Consider the following 22,664-nt stretch of genomic DNA (forward strand, 5'->3'; position numbering starts at 1 on the left):
GAGAATACTTTATTTCTCTTTAATTCGTGATTCAGGCCTTTAACATTCCAGCTCACAAAGTTAGCTGTCCCATCATGGAGGCATTGGTTCTGAATTTTTGATGTCATTTTATAGTCTTAACTGGAAGCGAGACAGCTTTAAACTTAATTTCCTATTTCCCCAAGAGTTGTTGCCACGCAGCCTATTGTTTCATTGGTAGTTAAAATTATAAGGATTAAAAGGATAGATTAGATATAGATATAGCCTGCTCTCTTTCTCTCCCACCCTTATCCCCCCACCCTCCCATTTTGCCTCTCCACATGAGGCTGATGCTGTATGTCTATACTGATATGGACTGGGTAATGTGTTAGGAACAAAAGGATTCCCCATCATTTGATGGAAATGAAAATTATCAACTTACAGAGGGCTGAATTCAAAGACACCCCAAAAATCAAAGTGAAAAAATGATGCGTCAGGCTAGTCTATTTTGCTGAAATTTAATTGCAGCAACTCAAAATCTTACCTAGTAGTTTGTATGGCCCTCACGTGCTTATATGCATGCCTGACAACATCGGGGGGCATGCTTATAATGAGACAACGGATGGTGTCCTGGGGATCTCCTCCCAGATCTGGACCAGGGCATCACTAAGCTCCTGCACAGTCTGAGGTGCAACCTGGCAGCGTTGGATGGACCGAAACATAATGTCCCAGAGGTGTTCTATTGGATTTAGGTCAGTCGAGCGTGGGGGCATGTCAATGGTGTCAATTCCTTCATCCTCCAGGAACTGCCTGCATAGTCTTGCCACATGAGGCTAGGCATTGTTGTGCACCAGGGGTAACCATGGATATGCCTCCCAAGACCATCACTTACCCAAAACCAAACCATTCAAGCTGAACGATGTTACAGGCAGCATAATGTTCTCCATGGCTTCTCCAGACCCTTTCACGTCTGTCACATGTGCTCAAGCGTGAACCTGCTCTCATCTGTGAAAAGCACATGGCTCCAGTGGTGGACCTGCCAATTCTGGTATTCAGTGGCAAATGCCAATTGAGCTACATGGTGCTGGGCAGTGAGCACAGGTCCCACTAGAGGATGCCGGGCCCTCAGGCCACCCTCATGAAGTCTGTTTCTGATTGTTTGGTCAGAGACATTCACACCAGTGGCCTGCTGGAGATCATTTTGTAGGGCTTTGGCAGTGCTCTTCCTGTTCCTCCTTGTCCAAAGAAGCAGATACTGGTCCTGCTGATGGATTAAGGACCTTCTACGGCCCTGTCCAGCTCTCCTAGAGTAACTGCCTGTCTCCTGGATTCTCCTCCATGCCCCTGAGACTGTGCTGGGAGACACAGCAAACCTTCTGGCAATGGCGCGTATTGATGTGTCATCCTGAAGAATTTGGACTACCTGTGCAACCTTTGTAGGGTCCAGGTATCGCCTCATGCTTCCAGTAGGGACACTGACCATAGCCATATGCAAAACTAGTGAAAAAAACAGTCAGAAAAGATGAGGAGGGAAAAATGTCAGTGGCCTCCACCTGTTAAACCATTCCTGTTTTGGGGATCATCTCATTGTTGCCCCTCTAGTGCACCTGTTTTTAATTTCATTAACACCAAAGCGGCTGAAACTGATTAACAACTCCCTCTGCTACTTAACTGACCAGATCAATATCCCAGAAGTTTCACTGATGTGATGCTATACTGTGATTAAAAAGTGTTCCTTTTATTTTTTTGAACAGCATATATAAAGTCAAAGAATAAGTAACCATTTATGTATGTTTGCCATGCAGTTGCATCAAATTTCTGTTATCATACTCTCATTATAAAAGAATGCATTTGTAAAACTCTGAAATGTAGCATAATAATAAGTAGCATCTGAAATGTAGTATAAGAATAAGTAGGTTCTTGCAGGTTTTGTGTATAAAAATGTATAAATACAAATAGCTAAAAGTACACAAAAGCTATATTAGAATGGTATGTAAAATAAATAAATACATTAGTTCTGTAAGTAGAAAATAGATTTCTAAGTTATAAAAAAGACAGAGATGACGGGTGAATGGCCAAATAACAACTTTCCTTAATGTTTTAAACAAAGAGATCAATTATTTTAATAATACATACTCATCTGTGCTTTTTAAAATTTTGCTTAATAATGTGGTCTGTAGTAAAACTGTCATTTTTTAGATCCAAGTAGGTGTGGAATTTGAAGCCAGCACAAGAACACAAGAAACAATGTTTTCATTTGGCTACCAATTTGACATTCCAGAAGCCAATATGGTCTTCAGAGGTACAGTTTCTTTTTTAAATATCAGCTGTTACCCTCTTTTCTTTCAGTGTATGTAGGAGCTTTTTGTTGTATTTCTGTTACCACAATCAAAGTATACTTGAATATTAAAAATGAAAAGTGTTGTGAAGTGTTGGTGAAGCACGTTTGGGTACAAAAAATTGTGGGTGATGTATAATAGATGCAACTGTCATTTTATTTGTCACTCACAAGTCTGGCAGCAACAATTTCTGCTAATTAGAGTGTAATAAAAAGCTTTTAATACTTCTGAAGCTTTTCAAATTTGTATTGTTATGGATAGATAGATGGATGTTGCTGTGTAAACATTTTTTTTGTGTGTATGTGTATGTTCTAAGGAGATATGCAAATATTTATGTTATGTACTAGATACCCATGGCAATAAGCTTGAACATGAACTTGACAAATTTAATTTTATTCAGTATTGCATAATACACATACCCTGTAAACATATTTGCTGTTAAGAAGAGATTAATAACTTAGAATGCAGTAAGTATTATAAACCTGTCTTATAATGTTTAAAATTTAATAATGCTCCATCTGTTATTTGTGTCATTGGCCTGTTCAGTACACTGAAAAAAATGTAATCTTTTAATCTATACCTTGGAAATGTTGGTGGTTTTAATTGAAAGGCCAAAAAGAGTGTAATTTGTATTCAGTTACTCAGATTACTGGCTAGTACACTGCAAGGTACTCACTTAGTAAATTTGAAACATCAGATATTAAAACCAGAATGGTTTAATTAATTATAGACTTTTCCACAATCGTCAGTTCTAAACAAAGAGGTCTTTCCTTTTTAATATCTTAAAAAACACCAAAGCTATCAGTGGCAGCTTTATGTATTTCTGAAGCATGGTGGTACATTGTAATAAATGCCTTCATCAATAATGATGACATTAACATTGAAAGAATTTATAACTTGAATAATGAGAATTTTTTCATTATTAACTGAGTTTTCAAATTAATCAGTTAGAAAATTAGATGACTTTATAACTGTTATCAGCTCAGCACTGGATAGACAAAGTGTCATTGGTAATTTAAAAGTAATGAATTCCAAAAGCATTAAAATAACACTTGAGCAATTGTATTCTTGGTAATAGTGGTAATTTCAAACTTGTCAGTCAGTCATTTTCTAACCCGCTTCATCCTGAATAGGGTCATGGGGGTCTGCTGGAGCCTACCCCAGCTAGAAAAGAGCACAAGGCAGGAATAAACTGGACAGGGTGCCAGTAAATTGCAGGGCAAACAAATACACACACACATATCCACACACAACAATAATAATAATTCTTTGCATTTATATAGCGCTGTTCTCACTACTCAAAGCACTCAGCAATTGCAGGTTAAGGGCCTTGCTCAAGGGCCCAACAGAGCACAGTCCCTTTTGGCATTTACGGGATTCAATCCGGCAACCTTCCGATTGCCAGTGCAGATCCCTAGCCTCCGAGCACATGCTAGGGCCAATTTAGGTTCACCAATTCACCTAAACTGTATGTCTTTGGACTGTGGGAGAAAACAGGAGCTTCCGGAGAAAAAAACACCCGGATAGGGGGAGAGAATGCAAACTCCCAGCAGGGAGGGCCCGTAATGCGAAACCTGGTCTCCTTACTGCAAGGCAGCAGTGCAACAACTGTATCTCTGTGCTGCACTTTATATTAGAGATTTCTAATAGTAAACATACAACCCATTACAATCAGTAATCATGCTTATTTTTTCAATTTTGATTTTAAATACTAAGACAAACAATGGTAGAGAGACTCAGTAGTGAGCACTGCTGTCTTAAAGATATTGTGTATTAGACTGCAATCCTAGCTTAAACATTGTCATTGTGGAGTTTTTATATTCGGCTTATGTCTTTATGGATTTTTGGCTGGGTATGCTGGATATACTCCCAAATTTTCTAAGGAATATTTTAGGTTGAAATTCAATATTAAAAAGCAATTCTATCAATTTGTAATACTTAAAGAGAAGCTCTGCATTACCAAATGAATATTATGCAACATATTGAAGCAGAGAAAGTGTACAACATGGACAAAGTCCATGGATGGTAGATTGATTGAACTGAGTCAGAAAAATTAGTAATGAGTAATTACTCACTATGATAAAATCAAACAAATTTGTTTTTTGTCTTGGTGAGTTTTGGAGTGCTATGACTGACTTGAGGAGAATGGTACACTGCATAAATGACAGTAATGGGTGTAGGCTGTGACCATCTACAGCTGGCTGTGGTTTTCTTAGATCACGTAAATGAAGGCTAGAACTGAAAATTATTAGAAACGTGTGTAATGTGTTACCAACTTAACTTAATTGAAAATATTAACATTTCAATTGTGTACTATTTATATTTATGATTAAACAATCTTTTACTTATTGTATTGTGATTGGTAACTTATTAAAGCTTAAATGTTTTCAGATATTATTAAACAAATGTCACTAATGGCGCTATTCCAATAAATGACCAAGAAAGGGAGGTCTTAAGTCTTATTATCTTATTACATTGCTCAAAGGTCATCCACTGTTTTTTGGAAGCTGTTTTTTCCTATTACATCATCAAAAGGGGCCAATGCCTCAGTTTTGGTATCAAGGTGGGAAGCAGCTGGATGCTGTTCAATCAGACGTCCATATTGGACCACAGTCTCTAGTTAATCCACCGGTTTGTATTTGGCATGAAATTGAAATACCCATAGAAACACTTGTGGGCAGAGGAAATTCAGTTACATTTGGTTCACTCTGTAGGAGCTGCATTGTTTTGATCCTCCTTTTTCTGTTTTGGTATGTGATTGTTAGATATTTGACTTCCCCTCGGCCTCCCCTTAATGACAAATAATCCAGGCTACAAGGTCTGCTGCTCACTGAGCTGTAAAGGCTGTAATATAATGTAAAGTATACTTGAAAAGAGTTTGTACGATTCCGACATACATTTTTTTTAATAAACTATTAAATATAGGCTTGATAACATGCAGTGAACGTTCTCACTACCTTTGAGAATTGGAGCCTCTATGAGAAATCATGTTTGGCAAGCAGGGACGAACCCTGGATCTGATGCTAGGTTTTTAAAACAAACAGCAACATAGCCATTGCACAGTTTAAACACTCAAAGGTTAATATAGGCATTGGGTTATATGGGGAAATATTAAGGTTAATATTTTTTTATTGTGATGTAATTACATTAGAAGTGCTGTGTATTTTTTACTCCTGAGAACAGAAAAAGAATTTCACTTGTTGCTACAGGCTGGTAACAGCGTGTGTGTGTGTTTATACATGTATGTATGTTTGTGTGAATGTGGAGAAAATTCTTTGGCCCCTATCAAACTCCACTAAGAAAAAAAGTTGATTAGGAAAATAAATTGGCAAAAAAGTACTTCTGTCTATTTAATATTCCAAAGCATCAAAGACCAGGTTAGTATGATGTGGTAGATAGACATGGATTTTAAAAAGTTGAAAGCACTTTAATAGCTGTGTTTCAAAGAAAACAAATCAAAATAGTGTTTGATATAATAGCAATAATAATATTTTTTATTTATGTAGCACTTTTCCAATGTTCAAAACACTTGGTCATTCTCCATTGCAATTCTTTTTTTAAATTCTCATTCTCAACTAATTGTGTAAAATGAATTTGTTTCTGTAGGCTGAAGACAAAACATTGACATTGTTTTGCTTTTTACAGGGACTTTAAACAGCCGTTGGATTGTTGGAGCTGTGTTAGAGAAACGGTTGTCTCCCCTTCCTGCTGTTCTGACTTTGGGAGCATTTGTCAACCACAGAGGAAACAAAGTCCAGTGTGGTCTAGGAGTGACGGTTGCATGATATGTGCCGACACTTTATATATTTTTTGTTTTTCTTTATATATTGTTTGTAGGGTTGCTGAGGGCTTCCTTTTTAGGTTCATAATGATTTTGCACAGTCCAGTTTATTTCACATTTTAAACGCAAATGCCCTGATTATGTAACAAAGAAATTCTTTTTTAGGGCAATCAATGTAAAAAGAAAGACTACCAAAATGTAATATTAATAGTATTTTTTAAAGTTTTTAAATTATTTATTTATTCATTTATTTATTTAAACCATTCATGATAAAACCTTTTTACATGTTAGTTATTTTTATGGAGGATTTAGAAATGTTGCGAATGTTGAGTTATGCATATTGAGGTTTAATATATCCTTACAGTGTAGTACAAATGTACTCATGTATGCTGTATTTCATGAGGTTGTTTTTTCAACAAACTTTGCATAAATTACTTTAATACTTTTTAATTATGCTACCTCAAAAAAGAAAGTCTTCTTTTCAAAACATGCTTTCTAGATGCCCCGAAAACCTCACTCATACTCCTTTCCCTTAATTTTTAGTGTGGAGAAATCGGGATGGTCTGGCACCTGGCCCTTATAAACCAACAATTTGCACCAGATAAAGGGACCATTTACAGAGGATTCAAATAATATTCAGTCCACTCACTTTTTTCCCCATATTACTTACTATGTTGTAGCCTTATGCTAAAATTGTTTAAATAAAAATTTCCCCCACATCAGGCAACACCGTCAGTACTCCAGAATGGCAAAGCATAAAATGTTTTTTTTGTAATTTGTTGATAATTTCTTAAAAATAAAAAGTGAAATATCCCATTATACACTGCAAATTTGAAAAAAGTGAAGGGAACTGAATACATTTGGAATCCACTGTGTCGCTATACCTAATTTAAAGACTGGCAATGCAAACTAATGACGAATATTCAAACTTGCAGTGGTCATGAAGGCCCCATCACATGTATACTATATTAACATAAATTCTGTTTTACTTTTTGAAAGCTAGAGTAATACAATGTGTTCGCTTTTGTGTGGAGAGCAGAAAGCACTAGCAAAATTGAATTTACTGGAGAAAAAAAATACAATTTATTAGTTTCTGAGTTGTACATCATATGAAATTACATACATATCTCTCGATTATAATAAAATAAATCTTGGGTCGAGACGTGATCTTCTCGGAAAGACACTTTGACGTCCCGCGAGACTAGACTTTACAACCTTTCGAAGCAAGACCCGTGAGACAGTGACTTTTGCACGTCACACCCTACTTACAAACAATTTAAAACAAGATCATGGACATCTAACCTCTCAGTTGTTGGAATGCTTCTGGCAGACACTTTTCATGTGCTCCCAGCTCTTAAAAATTTTATACGTTCTAGATGGCATGTCAACGAGTAAGCGAAGAAGAAAAAGCAGCGTGTTGAAAAGAGACACAAAAGCTTGGGAGAGAAAAGAAGGCAAAAAAGAATGCATAAAAGAACGATAATAATCTATGTGCAAATTCATAAAATAAGGAAAATAATAATCATCCTGGACCAAGTGGAACTGAAAAGCTTGCAGGACCAATTGGGGTCAGAAATAAAAGACTTCTTAAAGATATTTAAAAATGTTGGTGCGATACACATGCAGAGCAAGTTAAAGAATATGAAAGTAGGGTAATTAAAAAGTATAAAAAAAAAAAGATAATAAAGATCGCATTAGCACAAACAAACGGAAATTATTACTCGGTGAAATAACGGAACAGCAAAAAGAGATTAAATATATGGACATAAGTGATATGTCAGAAGTATGTAGATATTGTAAGGCTTTAAAGTTTAAGTCAGAGACTTGTAGATCAGCTAATTTGTATTGCCATCAGGGAAAAGGGCATATTCACGAGAATTAATAGATTTGTTGTTTGGTGAAAGTGAAATTCACAAACACTACAGGCAAAACATCCGAGTCTACAATAATCTTTTCGCATTCGCATCATACAATGCTCAAAACGTAGATTTAAACAATAATGTACCATACACTATGACTATCTGTGGTTCCTCAACAATTAAAGCTACGACAAATTTAATTTCGAAGAAACCACAATTTGGTCAGGTGTATATTTATGATCACAGAGAAGCGATGCAACATAGAATCGAAAGAGTATGCAACAATTCCCATGAATATAACAATCTCTTTATTGTATATCCAGTTAACCAAACCCGGGGGTGGGCGAGAAAAGCGCCCTAGTTGTACATAAAATAAAACAGCAGACTTTTTTGATAACAAATGGTATTGTATGTAATGTTGTTTGGGATTGCATGCATTAAAACAGCAGGAATTGCCAAGAAGCCAGAATTCAGTAACACTACTTTGTACTTCTCCAAAACACACATGCAAAGTCTTTAAACTTACTGCATATAAAAGACATTCTACTTTGAATTCTTTGTCAGTGGTTGCAGGAATATGAAAAGCTGCTTGACTTCTTGAACATTAGACCTTATCAGGACTTTAAAATAACTTAGTTACATGATGACATTTACAAATAACTCAGGATCTGCTTAAGCAACAGAGCATAAAATATATCTTCTTCAGGTAATTAAATTATTGCATAATATGTTACATTTTATACCATTTCCTTTCAACTCTGATAATTCCCAAAGAGGAAACATAGGCTACTGTGTTTATAGCAGTGAAACAATTTCTTTGATAGTTCAGAAATATTTGTTTAAAAAAGTTTAGATTTAAAATATTCAAAGCACATACATGCTTTTATACCATCAGGAGAGGAGAGGAAACAAGTATGGAACTATAAAGAAGGTGCTACTTCCTGAATGGCTTCTTATATCTCAGTACTGTTCTATATGGCTAGAACACAAAAGTGTTGAAATAAAATATAATCAGAAGCATATCTTAAAATTTATATCTTCATATAGCTGTGAATTAATAAGTTCTCTTATGGTGTAGACTATCATTTTGGAAGTGTGACTAAACATTACAACATGTTTTGTGTCATTGCATCTATATTTGAAATATGTGTTCATTTATTATCAAATATTTTTATTTAGGTCATTTATTACCATTATTTTCCTTTTTAGGGCACATTCATTAAAATTAATAACTAACAAAATTACTGGGTATTTCTTTTCTGTTCATGCTGACCTTATTTTTTGTTTACTGCATAAAGTGTGCAGTTTTAATCACTGAGAAGTAAATGAGAGTTGGTAAGTTGAGCTGAAAAAGTTGGCAATGTGGTAGTAATGACTTGTACTTTTCTGTGTCAACCCAATATTTGTTTTTTCTCTTTTTCTATGTGTTAAGTTTCAAATTTAATTCTTCCAAATCCAAACAACCTAATAGGATTAATAATGCAAGTCGTTGTTTAATAAAAAAAAAAATGCCACTGGCATTATGTTACATGGGACATTTCTGTTAGAAATTTTGATCTTGAATGTGAAAGTGTAAGGCTTAGTAAAATAAAAAAAATCTAAAAATGAAAATAAAGACTGCAGTTTACCTCTGAGTACAAATGTGTTAGACGCTTATGCCTCTTTCATATCATTAAGAAACATCTGTATTACTGGCATCTTTTAAAGTCCCTAGATAAAAGTAGACATTGTGGCAAGCACTCTGGCCGGAAAAGGAAGTACAGGTAGAAATAGGTGTCCCTGGACAGGGCCAGGACCATGCATGGCCTTAGGACGGTGTTCTCTGATAGTGGCAGCCCAACTTGCAACTCCAGATAATAACTGGTCACCACCAAGGCTGTTATAATGATTTTAGGGTTTTGTACAAAATAGTTTTCAATTTTGTGCTTTATTTTATAAAATGTTATCTTTTTACAATGTTATTCTGTTGTATTTCGTTTTGTTTGTTTGTTTATCTTTTATAAGTTACAAAGTTGTGATAAACTGATCTAAACATAGACTTCCCAGCATTTCGGTTGATGAGCCGTGCATTTCATACGGTTTTGATGTTTCTTTCAGGTTGGGCAACTTTGACAAGAATAGCACATCATTACATTGGTGAAAGGGTCTCTGGTGTCCAGAGTAAAATATATATTCATAAATATACAAAACGTTTGCAGTGTAGTTTGTGGTGCTCTCAAAAGATTTATGGTAATGCCTCTTCTACAAACAATATTCAGCTCTGATATTTGGTTAACATCTGGGCTTTGTCGCAGTGGTTTTAACTTGCTGGTTTTTACCTTACCCCGCTTTTGGCTTTGATTTTGTTAATTTAGGATTCATTTCCTAATCACATTCTTCAAGCTGTTGTCTCTCTTTTTAACACAAAAGATAGTTTGATCTATGAGTACTGGGAGTCCAATGGCAGGCCTACAGACAGCTGTATGACTAAACGAGGTGAGCACATCCAGAGTAAAGTGAGTCACTAGGATGCTAGGAATCAGATAACCCAGATGTTGCATGAACCTTTACGAGAAAGAGAGAGTAGGGTGATGTACCATGTTAGCAATTTTGGATGCAATGAGAAATGAAGCAAAATGACATCTTTTATTGGCTAGCTGAACAGATTACAATGTGCAAGCTTTCAAGGCAGCTCAGTGCCCTTCTTTGAGAGAGAAGAGAGTGTGTGTCCAAGTAGGTTACACCAGAGATGGTGACATGTGAGCCACCAGAAGGTGTGGAAGACAACCAGAAGACATTGTCAGCTGTTTGGGGGTATTTGCTAACTCCCCATTTAATCATCAACTAAATTTGACCCAATAAAAAGATGGGGACAATGGCCCATTATAGACTTCTTCAGTAAATCGTTTGCTTCTCGAAGGCAGCATCCTCTTCAATAGCAGGGTCAGTATTGACAATTAACTTCTAGTCATGTCTCTTCATATATTGGAAGGGGTGGGACAGGGCTGAAAGTAGCATCATTGTTCATCCTGAAAACTGTCCTTCGGTCTGTAAGAACAAAAGGCTTTTACTTAAGTATAGTGTAACAGTGCTTTTATATTATACAGGTAATTTGGAAAATAAAGAAAATGCCTAAATCAATGGAGTACACTTCTGAACAGATATATTCGTTGAGATAATTAAGTAATTAACAACCCATCATATTTACACATGAAGTTGCTTATTAAAAAATGCTTGGCAAATCTCTTGTGCTTGCAAAGGAAATCTTAGTTGTAGCATATTTGAGCAGTCTGGCTGTCTGCTATTTGATCAATTCTGCTGTGATAGACTCCAACCCTCTGTGACCTTAAATTTAATTTAATAGGTTTAGGAATTCAATATTTTCAACCTTGAAATTTGCTGTATTGTGCTGTGACTTTTGGCCACTTTTTGCCTATCACATTTTTATAAGCATTAAGTTGACCCTTGCATATGTTATGCTGCTGGTACCTGCAGTTGCATTTTTGACACAAAAATTCTTTTGGGGCCATACCATCACTTTCCTTTATGTGTGTGGGCTTTTCTCACATTACTTTTCTTGTCTATTAATATCTATCCTTTTTGTAAAGACTGGTGAGACATGTAAGTTCACAGACACTAGTTGCATCACACAAAATCAAACAGTGTGATCACTTAAATCTATATTGAGAGGCTCACAACCACACACTTCCATTAAAATACATTAGCTGTGATTTGCATATTATGACTCTTGCAGGTTCACAAATTAAGTGAGGCTGAGCCTCCAAAAGTAGCCTTTTCCTAAAAGGCAATTCTAAATAAAACAAACTGACTTTATATAGGAGGCAGAAAGACAATTGTTCAGTGCTACAGGAATTAATTATTAAAAGCTATAGGAAGACCCAACAGATCTCTACAAGAAGGAACTAAAAAAGATAGTAAGTAGCTTTCCTCTTGACTTCAGGGATCATGTAAGCAGTTTAATTCCTGAGAACCCCATAGTGGGTTATTTCTACATGCTTCCTAAGATCCACAAAGAAGGGAATCAAGGAAGGCCTATAATCTCAGGAATTGGTTCCCTTACAGAAAATGTTTCAGGAGGGGTGGAGCACATCCTTAAACCCCTGGCTGCAATACAACCAGCTACATCCAGGACACCACTGATTTCCTAAAAACAGCTGCCTGCTTGTGTTATCATGCTTTTTCCCTCTACTTACCCTTTACCTATTGTCTTCAGGGATGTGTGCCCATCAGGTTCATTACTGGGTTGGTCTACTGTTGCACCTTAAGATTAGCACATACATAGATATACACATACACACAAACCCTCAACAGTGCCCTATGAATGACGCACACACAGCTGGTTAATCTCTAGCACTTTAAACCACACAAGTCCCTTCTGAATAACACAACTTGTCACTCTCTTAGCACTTCAAAAGACTCATACAGACCCTAACCACAACAGTACTCTATGTATGACACACACACACTGCCAGTTAATCTCTAGCACTTTTAACTACACAAATGCCCTAAGAATAACACAATTTGTCACTCTCTTAGCATTTCAGAGACTTGCTTATTATCGTCCCGAACAACATACGATGTTTAAAATATATATCAGACCTAAATATTACATTGGTCTCTATGAATACATTTAAACATACAAAGGTTCAACATCCTTGGGCTATAGGCCATTTATCAACCAAGAATGCCTTACTTTACGTACTGTTCCCTACTATTGGGTGGAGGTCACCTTGCAGCACAGAGCATATGGCAAACTTCTGGCTGCTCCAGGTGCTCAAAGAAATCCATCTTATTACTTAAATCACTCTAGACATGAAGACAAAGCACAGGAAGTTAAAAGCAGCGTGATATTTATTACATGAATAATAATGCTAAATAGAACAAAGAATAATAGAAAACAAGATTGATAGTAAAGTCTAGATACACTCAACTAAAGGATTATTAGGAACACCTGTTCAATTTCTCATTAATGCAATTATCTAATCAACCAATCACATGGCAGTTGCTTCAATGCATTTAGGGGTGTGGTCCTGGTCAAGACAATCTCCTGAACTCCAAACTGAATGTCAGAATGGGAAAGAAAGGTGATTTAAGCAATTTTGAGCGTGGCATGGTTGTTGGTGCCAGACGGGCCGATCTGAGTATTTTATCTGCTCAGTTACTGGGATTTTCACGCACAACCATTTCTAGGGTTTACAAAGAATGGTGTGAAAAGGGAAAAATATCCAGTATGCGACAGTCCTGTGGGCGAAAATGCCTTGTTGATGCTAGAGGTCAGAGGAGAATGGGCCGACTGATTCAAGCTGATAGAAGAGCAACTTTGACTGAAATAACCACTCGTTACAACAGAGGAATGCAGCAAAGCATTTGTAAAGCCACAACACGCACAACCTTGAGGCGGATGGGCTACAACAGCAGAAGACCCCACCGGGTACCACTCATCTCCACTACAAATAGGAAAAAGAGGCTACAATTTGCACGAGCTCACCAAAATTGGACAGTTGAAGACTGGAAAAATGTTGCCTGGTCTGATGAGTCTCGATTTCTGTTGAGACATTCAAATGGTAGAGTCAGAATTTGGCATAAACAGAATGAGAACATGGATCCATCATGCCTTGTTACCACTGTGCAGGCTGGTGGTGGTGGTGTAATGGTGTGGGGGATGTTTTCTTGGCACACTTTAGGCCCCTTAATGCCAATTGGGCATCGTTTAAATGCCACTGGCTACCTGAGCATTGTTTCTGACCATGTCCATCCCTTCATGACCACCATGTACCCATCCTCTGATGGCTACTTCCAGCAGGATAATGCACCATGTCACAAAGCTCGAATCATTTCAAATTGGTTTCTTGAACATGACAATGAGTTCACTGTACTAAAATGGCCTCCACAGTCACCAGATCTCAACCCAATAGAGCATCTTTGGGATGTGGTGGAACGGGAGCTTCGTGCCCCGGATGTGCATCCCACAAATCTCCATCAACTGCAAGATGCTATCCTATCAATATGGGCCAACATTTCTAAAGAATGCTTTCAGCACCTTGTTGAATCAATGCCACGTAGAATTAAGGCAGTTCTGAAGGTGAAAGGGGGTCAAACACCGTATTAGTATGGTGTTCCTAATAATCCTTTAGGTGAGTGTATATATACTCTATATAGTCTTTAGAAAAAGCTTATGAAAAAGTAAAGATGTCAAGGATGAATGTCCTAGGCAGCTTGTGAACTAGCACTCATAATTGTTCATGAAATGCTTTGCTGATGATCAGATGAAAAACAGCCATACATTGCTGACACCCTCTCCTGACGTCGTTAGTGTGCTCTTCGTTTAGTCCATCATATTTATTTTAAAATGCTACGGGAGTTGCGCAAGATGTGATTGTTACATGCACCTGATTGCTTGGCTGTCAATATGATGAATGAATTTACTCAAACTCTTTCATCAGTTCGAGTATGTCCGTTTTCTCAAGCAATACAGTTTTTGATGTTTTAACAATCCCCTGTCTGAAGCTGTAAACCAATCTAGTCCTGGTGCTTGTCCCTTCACAGGTGATAAAATCATCAATACAGCTTGAGGCATCTCCTGAATTCCTGCTCAGATCAAACAAAATTTACTGTGATTCAGGAAAACAGATTGCTTTTGATGTTAACTGTCCATGCAAGTGACCTGTATTTAAGTTCAGCTGTTGTTTTGCCTTGAGTTAAATATAATGAAAATATAGACCAAAATGTTACAGATTTTGCACACTACAACACTGCTATAGCCCCCTTACCTGAGGGAACCTTACTGGCCACAATGGATGTTGAGGCACTTTACAAAAACTTCCCCCATTATGATGGCATATTGGCATGTGAAACGTACCTTAAACAATGTGATTTACCCACAGAATCAGTTATACAAATGATAAAATTCACTCTGACACACAATTTATTCTCATTTGGACTTCTCCTTGCAACAAATGGGGACTGCAATGGGCTTTTGGTTTGCACCTCACTATACAAACCTATTTATGGCAAAATTGGAGAATGATTTTATGTCAACATGCATCTTAAAGCCAATGTTGTATCTCCATTACATAGATGACATCTTCATAATCTGGACTGCCAGTGAGAAGGACCTCCTCCATTTTTATAATGAACATAATTCTTTCCACCCCAACATAAAGCTGAAGTTTAATTACTCAAAAACAGAAGTCAGCTTCCTTGACACCACCGTTCAACTGAAAGATAACACCCTTTCACAAACAGACGGACCTGCCTGAGAAGTGATAGCTTCCACCCCAAGCATATAAGGCACTCCATTATTTTCAGCCAAGCAATACATTACAACTGTATTTGCTCAGACCTGACAGACTGGGATAAACAACTGCAGGAGCTTAGACACGATTTCATCAGACAAGGTTATACCCCCAAAACAACAGACACTCAAATAAGAGCTACTGTCATACCCAGAGACAATCTTCTGGAATATCAAAAAAGACAACAAGAACCACATTCCCCTTGTTGTCACCTTCAACCTACATATTGAAGCACTTCAAAAAATTATAAAAGAACTTCAACCAATGCCAAACAATGATGAAATGCTGAAAAACACAACCACCCCTCTTGGCATACAGACAACCACCAAACCTGCAGCAACTAATTGTCTGAAGCTCCCTAAGTGAACCAACAGAAAATGTCTCCCTTTCTACAGAAAAGATGTAAAACGTGTGCTTACATTTATGATACATATTGTGTAGTTATATCAACCCAGCCACAGGCGATGCACAAACCAGTGTGTTTCTTCTTGCCGGTCCCAAGCCCGGATAAATGGGGAGGGTTACGTCAGGAAGGGCATCTGGTGTAAAATTTTGCCAATAATCAATATGCAGACAACAATACAAATTTATATATTGGATCAGTTGAGTACCCGGGTTAACAAGAACCGCCACCAGTACTGTTAGCCAACAGGGTGCTGGTGGAAATTGGGCTGCTGTTGGCCGGAGAAGGATTGTGTAGTTATACCACACTGCTGACTACAACATTCCATAAAGGGATAATTTTCCTGCAGATCATGTAATGTGGTCTACCTAATTCTGTGTATGAAATGTCCCAAACACTCTGACAAAGAATGAACTTACGCAGGTTCTGCGTTGATCACGGCAACAGAGATGTTCCTGCAGCAGCTCACTTCAACAGCCATGGACGCTGTGAGAGGGACTTTAAAGTCACAATGCTTATGGACTACTTCAGAACACAGCAAGAGAAAAAGGAATGGGAAGCTAAATTCATGCTAAAATTTAACACATTACAACATGGTTTAAATAGAGACAAGAGTTTTATGGCCAGATATGATGATTGTTTGCATCTCTTGGACTGACCCAGACATCCTTTACTACAGATCCACATTGTATGGAGAAACCCATCAAGAACTTCAGAAGACTGTGTTGGACAGTTATCATATCAAAAGATCTTGACTATACATTGTTCTCCTTTCTTGCTAAATGAATTTTAGCCTGGAGATGTCCCACTTAAAGGTTTTCCAATGTTGTATCTGTCCTAGTGTTTATATAAGGATCAGGAATTCCAGTCTCTATATTACATCTTGTGTGAAGAAGGGGCCTGAGTTGCCTCGAAATCTTTTTAGTAAGCCAATAAAAGGTGTCATTTTGCTTAACATTTCACAAAATAAAACAAACAAAGCCAATCTACAATCCTAGAATATTATCCTTTGAACAATGCCAAAAAAGAAAAAAAATACACAGAAAAATCAGAAAAGTGCACTTACAAATTACAGTCTAATTGAAAATCCAAACGTGAGTGATCCCAGTACATCAAAGAGACACTAACCCTTGGTCTTGAATACATAAGCAACATAAACACACTACAACAATTTGGGGCTGATAGCTGAGTTGTCACACTGCATGAGGCCAGCAAACGATGTGCCACATTTGAGTACCAAGAAGAGAAACAGAATAGGTGAGGGTTAGTAACAAATTATAACTATCATATTACTTTTGTTTTAGTGCTAATGACTAACAACAGATCTGCAATCTGTAAAGTTAATCAGCAGCTCTAGTCAGCATATGCTAAACCGAAGTTGTGAGTCTTCAGCCGGGACTTAAAAGCTGAAACCAAAGGGGCATCTCTTATAGTAGCAGGCAGACCATTCCACAGTTTATGGGCCCTGTAACTAAAAGCTCAACTTCTCATTTTTATTTTATTAACCCTTGAAATCCTAAGCACCGGCATCTTGAGATCTCAATGTAAATTGTATAAGTCATGATAAGTTCAGACAAGTAAGCCAGACTTTGGCCAGTTAAGGCTTTATATGTTAAACAGAGGGTTTTGCAGCAGCATTTTGGATTAACTGGAAGCTGTATAAAGAACAGTTTGAACATCCAGTGAACACAGCATAGCAGTAGTCAATCCTACTAGAAATAAATGCATAAACCATATTTTGTGGTTGAAGTATTCCTGATATTAATCACCAGGGGCCTCATTTATAACGCTGTGCGTAGAATTCGCACTATAACATGACGTAAGCACAAAAACGGAAATGTGCTTACGCACAAAAAAATCTAGATGCATAAATCTGTGCGTTCGCCAACTTCCACGTTCTTCCGCTACATAAATCCCAGTCATTGAGAAAAGTAACACACATGCACGCGCCTGCTGTCCCACCCCATCTCCTCCCAGAATTATGCCTCTTTGAATATGCATATCAATATAAATAGCCCTTAAGATCAGCCTTCTGTGAAAAGACAATGGCAAAGGTACGAGGGAAAATAGAAGAATTTCAGCGAATACCAAGTGGAAGCAAGTAAAAACTTACTATTTGTTGGTTTAAACAGTGGTATAAACAACAAAAGGAAGCTGATCGAGTGACATAGCATGCTGGAGAAACTCGAAAGCTCAAGTTCACAAAGTCGCACAGTGCCCGAAATAAAAAAGAAGTTGTCACATATCAAAGTCACCGTAAAAAGGCGAGTCGTGGCCCACTGTCTGAGTGTCATATGAAAGCTTATTAGGATGCAGAGGGAAAAAAAAGGCACACAGTGGGGGAAAAGCACGAAATGTCAACTTTAATCTCGAAATTTCCACTTTAATCACGTAGTTTATTTTGTCATTAAAGTAGAACATCATAAACTTCATCCTAAAATCATTTAATTTTCTAGTTTCTCAAATTCCATCGTAACTAAAGTAGCATGTTAAATGCTTTGTTTTGTATTTGATCTTCTATGTGCTCTATGTGTATGAATCACTACGTGCTTCCGGGCTTTCTCTTCCTCCAACAGGACACAGAATCCATTACATTCGTAATATTATAGCACTCTGAATAATTAAAATTTTGATGGATTGATGGAGTGCATTTAGAGTTCTTGTGATTAAACTGTTTCTGAACCATGAGGTCAGTACAGGAAAGACTCTGAAGCGTTTGTCGAATGAGAGCAGTTCAAATAGCGAATGGCTGAGACAGCGTGCGCTTGATGCTGTACACCTATAATTCTCTTTCCGATCAGCTGCTGTACGGCTGTGATTCACACACAGATACAGTGATATAAATACTCCGAGTGGTGCAGTGGGAGTAATATGGAAAAAGATGATCCGATGTGGCAACCCTTAACGGGAGCAGCTGAAAGAAGAAGAAGTAGGTGAAGTGAAAGTAATAACGCTAAAGCAGCTATAGTATTTATAATAGTTTGAGCATTCTGTGGACCATTATATTGTTACCGGTTAATTACAATCAGATGCAGTAAACTTTTAAGCAAAATGCGGTTAATTTCAGTGTATTTATAAAGCAGGGATGTGCATCTGAAAAAGAAAGATAAACCACACAGGAACAGTAGCACTGCTTTGATGCTGGGTGCCGCCAGTCTGCAAAAGCAAGCAGAGAACTTGCGTATGACAGGGTATGAGCTACCGTGGAAATGTGCGTGGCTTTATGCCAAGTTTAGGTTTAATACATTGCAATTTGAACGTGGAAATGTTCTTATGCAACATTTTTGTGCGCATGCACCGTTTACACATGAGACTTCAGATGACTACAGGCCATTGGCACTTACATCTCACATCATTAAGACCATTGAGAGAGACTGCTCCTGGACTATATTGAGTACTCTTGTGGTAGACCATGTCGACCCACTGCAGTTTGACTATCAAACATCAATTGGATTGGAGGATGCAATTATCAATCTGCTCCACAAGTCTAAGTGCTGGTTAAAAAAAGGCACGCTCAGAACGTGTACACCTCATGATTGCCAAGCGTTCCCAACGTTCATCTGAAGCGTCTTCTGAGCATGTCCTCAAAAATTGATGCAACATTAATGCACCAGAGTCTTTGTTTACTATCAACATGTGACAGCAAGCCTCTTTGGAGATCCTACAGGATCAATGTGCATGCTTTGATGTTTGATGAAAGATTTCATGTGGTGAAGCAAATCATCAAAATTAAATATTGACATACGGATGAATCTGTGGTGGTTTTCTTCATCTATTTCTCACTTAGACAATACAAGTATCACATATTCCCCATCATAATGAGACGATACTTTTTCTCACATACCATCTTCTGTGCTGTTTTTTTTTTTGGCACCTTCGCAACATTGTCAGAATGTACGGAAGCGTATTTAAGCCACAGAGAAAAGAATTAGGGACACAGTGAAGAAAAAAGGTATATTTCGTGATTAATTGGAAATTTCGACTTTAATGTTCGTAGTTTATTTTGTCATTAAAGTAGAACATTGTAAAAACATCATCTTAAAACAGGAGTGCTTCTGGGGCTTCCTCCTGCACTGACAGCAGCAGCAGGCAGTGATCTCCACACAGAACACATTAAATTTATGATATTCAGGCTCTCTGCATATTTAGAATCCTTAGATTCATACTTGATATCACTTTCATGATGAAATTTTTTAAAGCATGTTAGTTACATTTTACAGATAAATCGTTAACTTCATTTAAAGAATTAATTGTGTTAATAATTACCCATGTAGAGGCGTCACGGTGGCAGAACAGTATGTAGCGCAGTAGGGAGTCATATCAATGGTGTTCCCAGCCTGGAGTTAGCATGTTTTCCTGGTGGGTTTCCACAGTGTGCTTCAGTTTCCTTCCAAGGACATGCAGGTTTGGAGATATGGTGATGCTAAAATGACGCAAGTGTATTTGTGTGCTTGTTTTGTTTGTTTTTTCCTCACGTCCAAGACTTGCTGGAATGGGCGTGTCCCTGGATTGATGGATGTATCTCCTTTTCAGAGATACAGTGGCGAGGTGTCCTGGAAATTTAATGAGTATTTTGGACATTTCACAACACAGTTAAGTTGAACGTTGTTTTCTCACCATGATGTAATCTTGCACTGCCACCTGGTGGAATCCTCCAGATTTACATAAAATAGATGCGCAAGTATAAACAGTACACTGCTTGTGTAGCAGCAGCGTCCACAGAATGCATCACATCGTATGAAGTATAAACCCGGCCTTATTCTCACCTGCAAAACACCACTGTGAGGATTAGGTTTTTTGAGTTATCCAGTGCATTCAATGCCATCCAGCCATCCATGTTAAGGGGTAAGCTCAGAGATATGTAGGTGAATGAGCTGATGGTGTCCTGGATAATGGACTATGTTTTGGGCAGACCGCTGTGTGTGAGACTCAAGGACTTTTTTTTCTGATATGGATGTGAGTAACACTGGAGCACCACAAGAAACAGTCCTGTCTCCTTTGCTCTTCATTCTGTACACCTCCGATTATAAATATAACACCAGGTCATATCACTTGCAGAAATTTCCAGATGATTCTGCACTTATGGGGTGTTAAATACATATATACATTAAATAATTCCTACTTTGTCTTTTTTTCTCTTTGTTCATCATGTAAAGCACTTTGAGCTACATTATTTGTATGAAAATGTACTATATAAATAAATGTTGTTGTTGTTGTTGTTTGTATTGATAAAAGGGATGAGTCGCATTATAGGAGCCAGGTGGAGAACTTTTTTTGGAGCAAAATGAGTTATCTGCATCTTAACATCAGCCAAACTAAGGAACTGGTTGTTGACTTTCTCCACACCCCAAACCCAAGACATAACCTTACAGACACAAGTGCTGCTATAAATAAAAGGTTTATTAACAACTAGCAAAATACCCGCGCTTCGCAGCGGAGAAGTAGTGTGTTAAAGAAGTTATGAAAAGAAAAGCAAACATTTTAAAAATAACGTAAGATGATTGTTAATGTAATTGTTTTGTCATTGATATTGAGTGTTGTTGTCATATCTATCTATTTATATATATATATATTTATATATATATATATATATATATATAGCAAAATACCTGATTGGCAGCGGAGAAGTAAAAAGAAAAGGAAACATTTTAATAATAACGTAACATGATTGACAATGTAATTGTTTTGTCATTGTCATGAGTGTTGCTGTCATATATATATATATATATATATATATACACACACAGACACATATATAAACATATATATATAAATATATATATATATACATCTATACACATATATATACACAGTTATATATATATATACATATACACACACAGACACATATATAAACATATACAGTGGTGTGAAAAACTATTTGCCCCCTTCCTGATTTCTTATTCTTTTGCATGTTTGTCACACAAAATGTTTCTGATCATCAAACACATTTAACCATTAGTCAAATAAAACACAAGTAAACACAAAATGCAGTTTTTAAATGATGGTTTTTATTATTTAGGGAGAAAAAATCCAAACCTACATGGCCCTGTGTGAAAAGTAATTGCCCCCTTGTTCAAAAATCACCTAACTGTGGTGTATCACACCTGAGTTCAATTTCCGTAGCCACCCCAGGCCTGATTACTGCCACACCTGTTTCAATCAAGAAATCACTTCAATAGGAGCTGCCTGACACAGAGAAGTCGACCAAAAGCACCTCAAAAGCTAGACATCATGCCACGATCCAAAGAAATTCAGGAACAAATGAGAACAGAAGTAATTGAGATCTATCAGTCTGGTAAAGGTTATAAAGCCATTTCTAAAGCTTTGGGACTCCAGCGAACCACAGTGAGAGCCATTATCCACAAATGACAAAAACATGGAACAGTGGTGAACCTTCCCAGGAGTGGCCGGCCGACCAAAATTACCCCAAGAGCGCAGAGACGACTCATCCGAGAGGTCACCAAAGACCCCAGGACAACGTCTAAAGAACTGCAGGCCTCACTTGCCTCAATTAAGGTCAGTGTTCACGACTCCACCATAAGAAAGAGACTGGGCAAAACGGCCTGCATGGCAGATTTCCAAGACGCAAACCACTGTTAAGCAAAAAGAACATTAGGGCTCGTCTCAATTTTGCTAAGAAACATCTCAATGATTGCCAAGACTTTTGGGAAAATACCTTGTGGACTGATGAGACAAAAGTTGAACTTTTGGAAGGCAAATGTCCCGTTACATCTGGCGTAAAAGGAACACAGCATTTCAGAAAAAGAACATCATACCAACAGTAAAATATGGTGGTGGTAGTGTGATGGTCTGGGGTTGTTTTGCTGCTTCAGGACCTGGAAGGCTTGCTGTGATAGATGGAACCATGAATTCTACTGTCTACCAAAAATCCTGAAGGAGAATGTCCGGCCATCTGTTTGTCAACTCAAGCTGAAGCGATCTTGGGTGCTGCAACAGGACAATGACCTAAAACACACCAGCAAATCCACCTCTGAATGGCTGAAGAAAAACAAAATGAAGACTTTG

General features: G+C 37.5%; 1 protein-coding gene across 5 annotated transcripts in view; it reads left to right on the forward strand.

The window, feature by feature from the left end:
* Positions 1 to 7,286, forward strand: part of si:dkey-71l1.1 (uncharacterized protein LOC569883 homolog) — a 49,264-nt gene extending 41,978 nt beyond the window's left edge. For all 5 annotated transcript variants that reach the window (XM_039763940.1, XM_039763939.1, XM_039763944.1 and 2 more), the window contains 2 exons: positions 2,158 to 2,260; positions 5,943 to 7,286. In XM_039763940.1, coding sequence (XP_039619874.1) covers positions 2,158 to 2,260; positions 5,943 to 6,082 — 243 coding nt within the window. In that variant the 3' untranslated portion in view covers positions 6,083 to 7,286. The remainder of the gene's footprint in view (positions 1 to 2,157; positions 2,261 to 5,942) is intronic.
* The last annotated feature ends 15,378 nt before the right edge of the window (positions 7,287 to 22,664 follow it).

The sequence above is a fragment of the Polypterus senegalus genome, chromosome 9 (assembly GCF_016835505.1).
Source record: "Polypterus senegalus isolate Bchr_013 chromosome 9, ASM1683550v1, whole genome shotgun sequence".
Lineage (NCBI taxonomy): Eukaryota > Metazoa > Chordata > Cladistia > Polypteriformes > Polypteridae > Polypterus > Polypterus senegalus.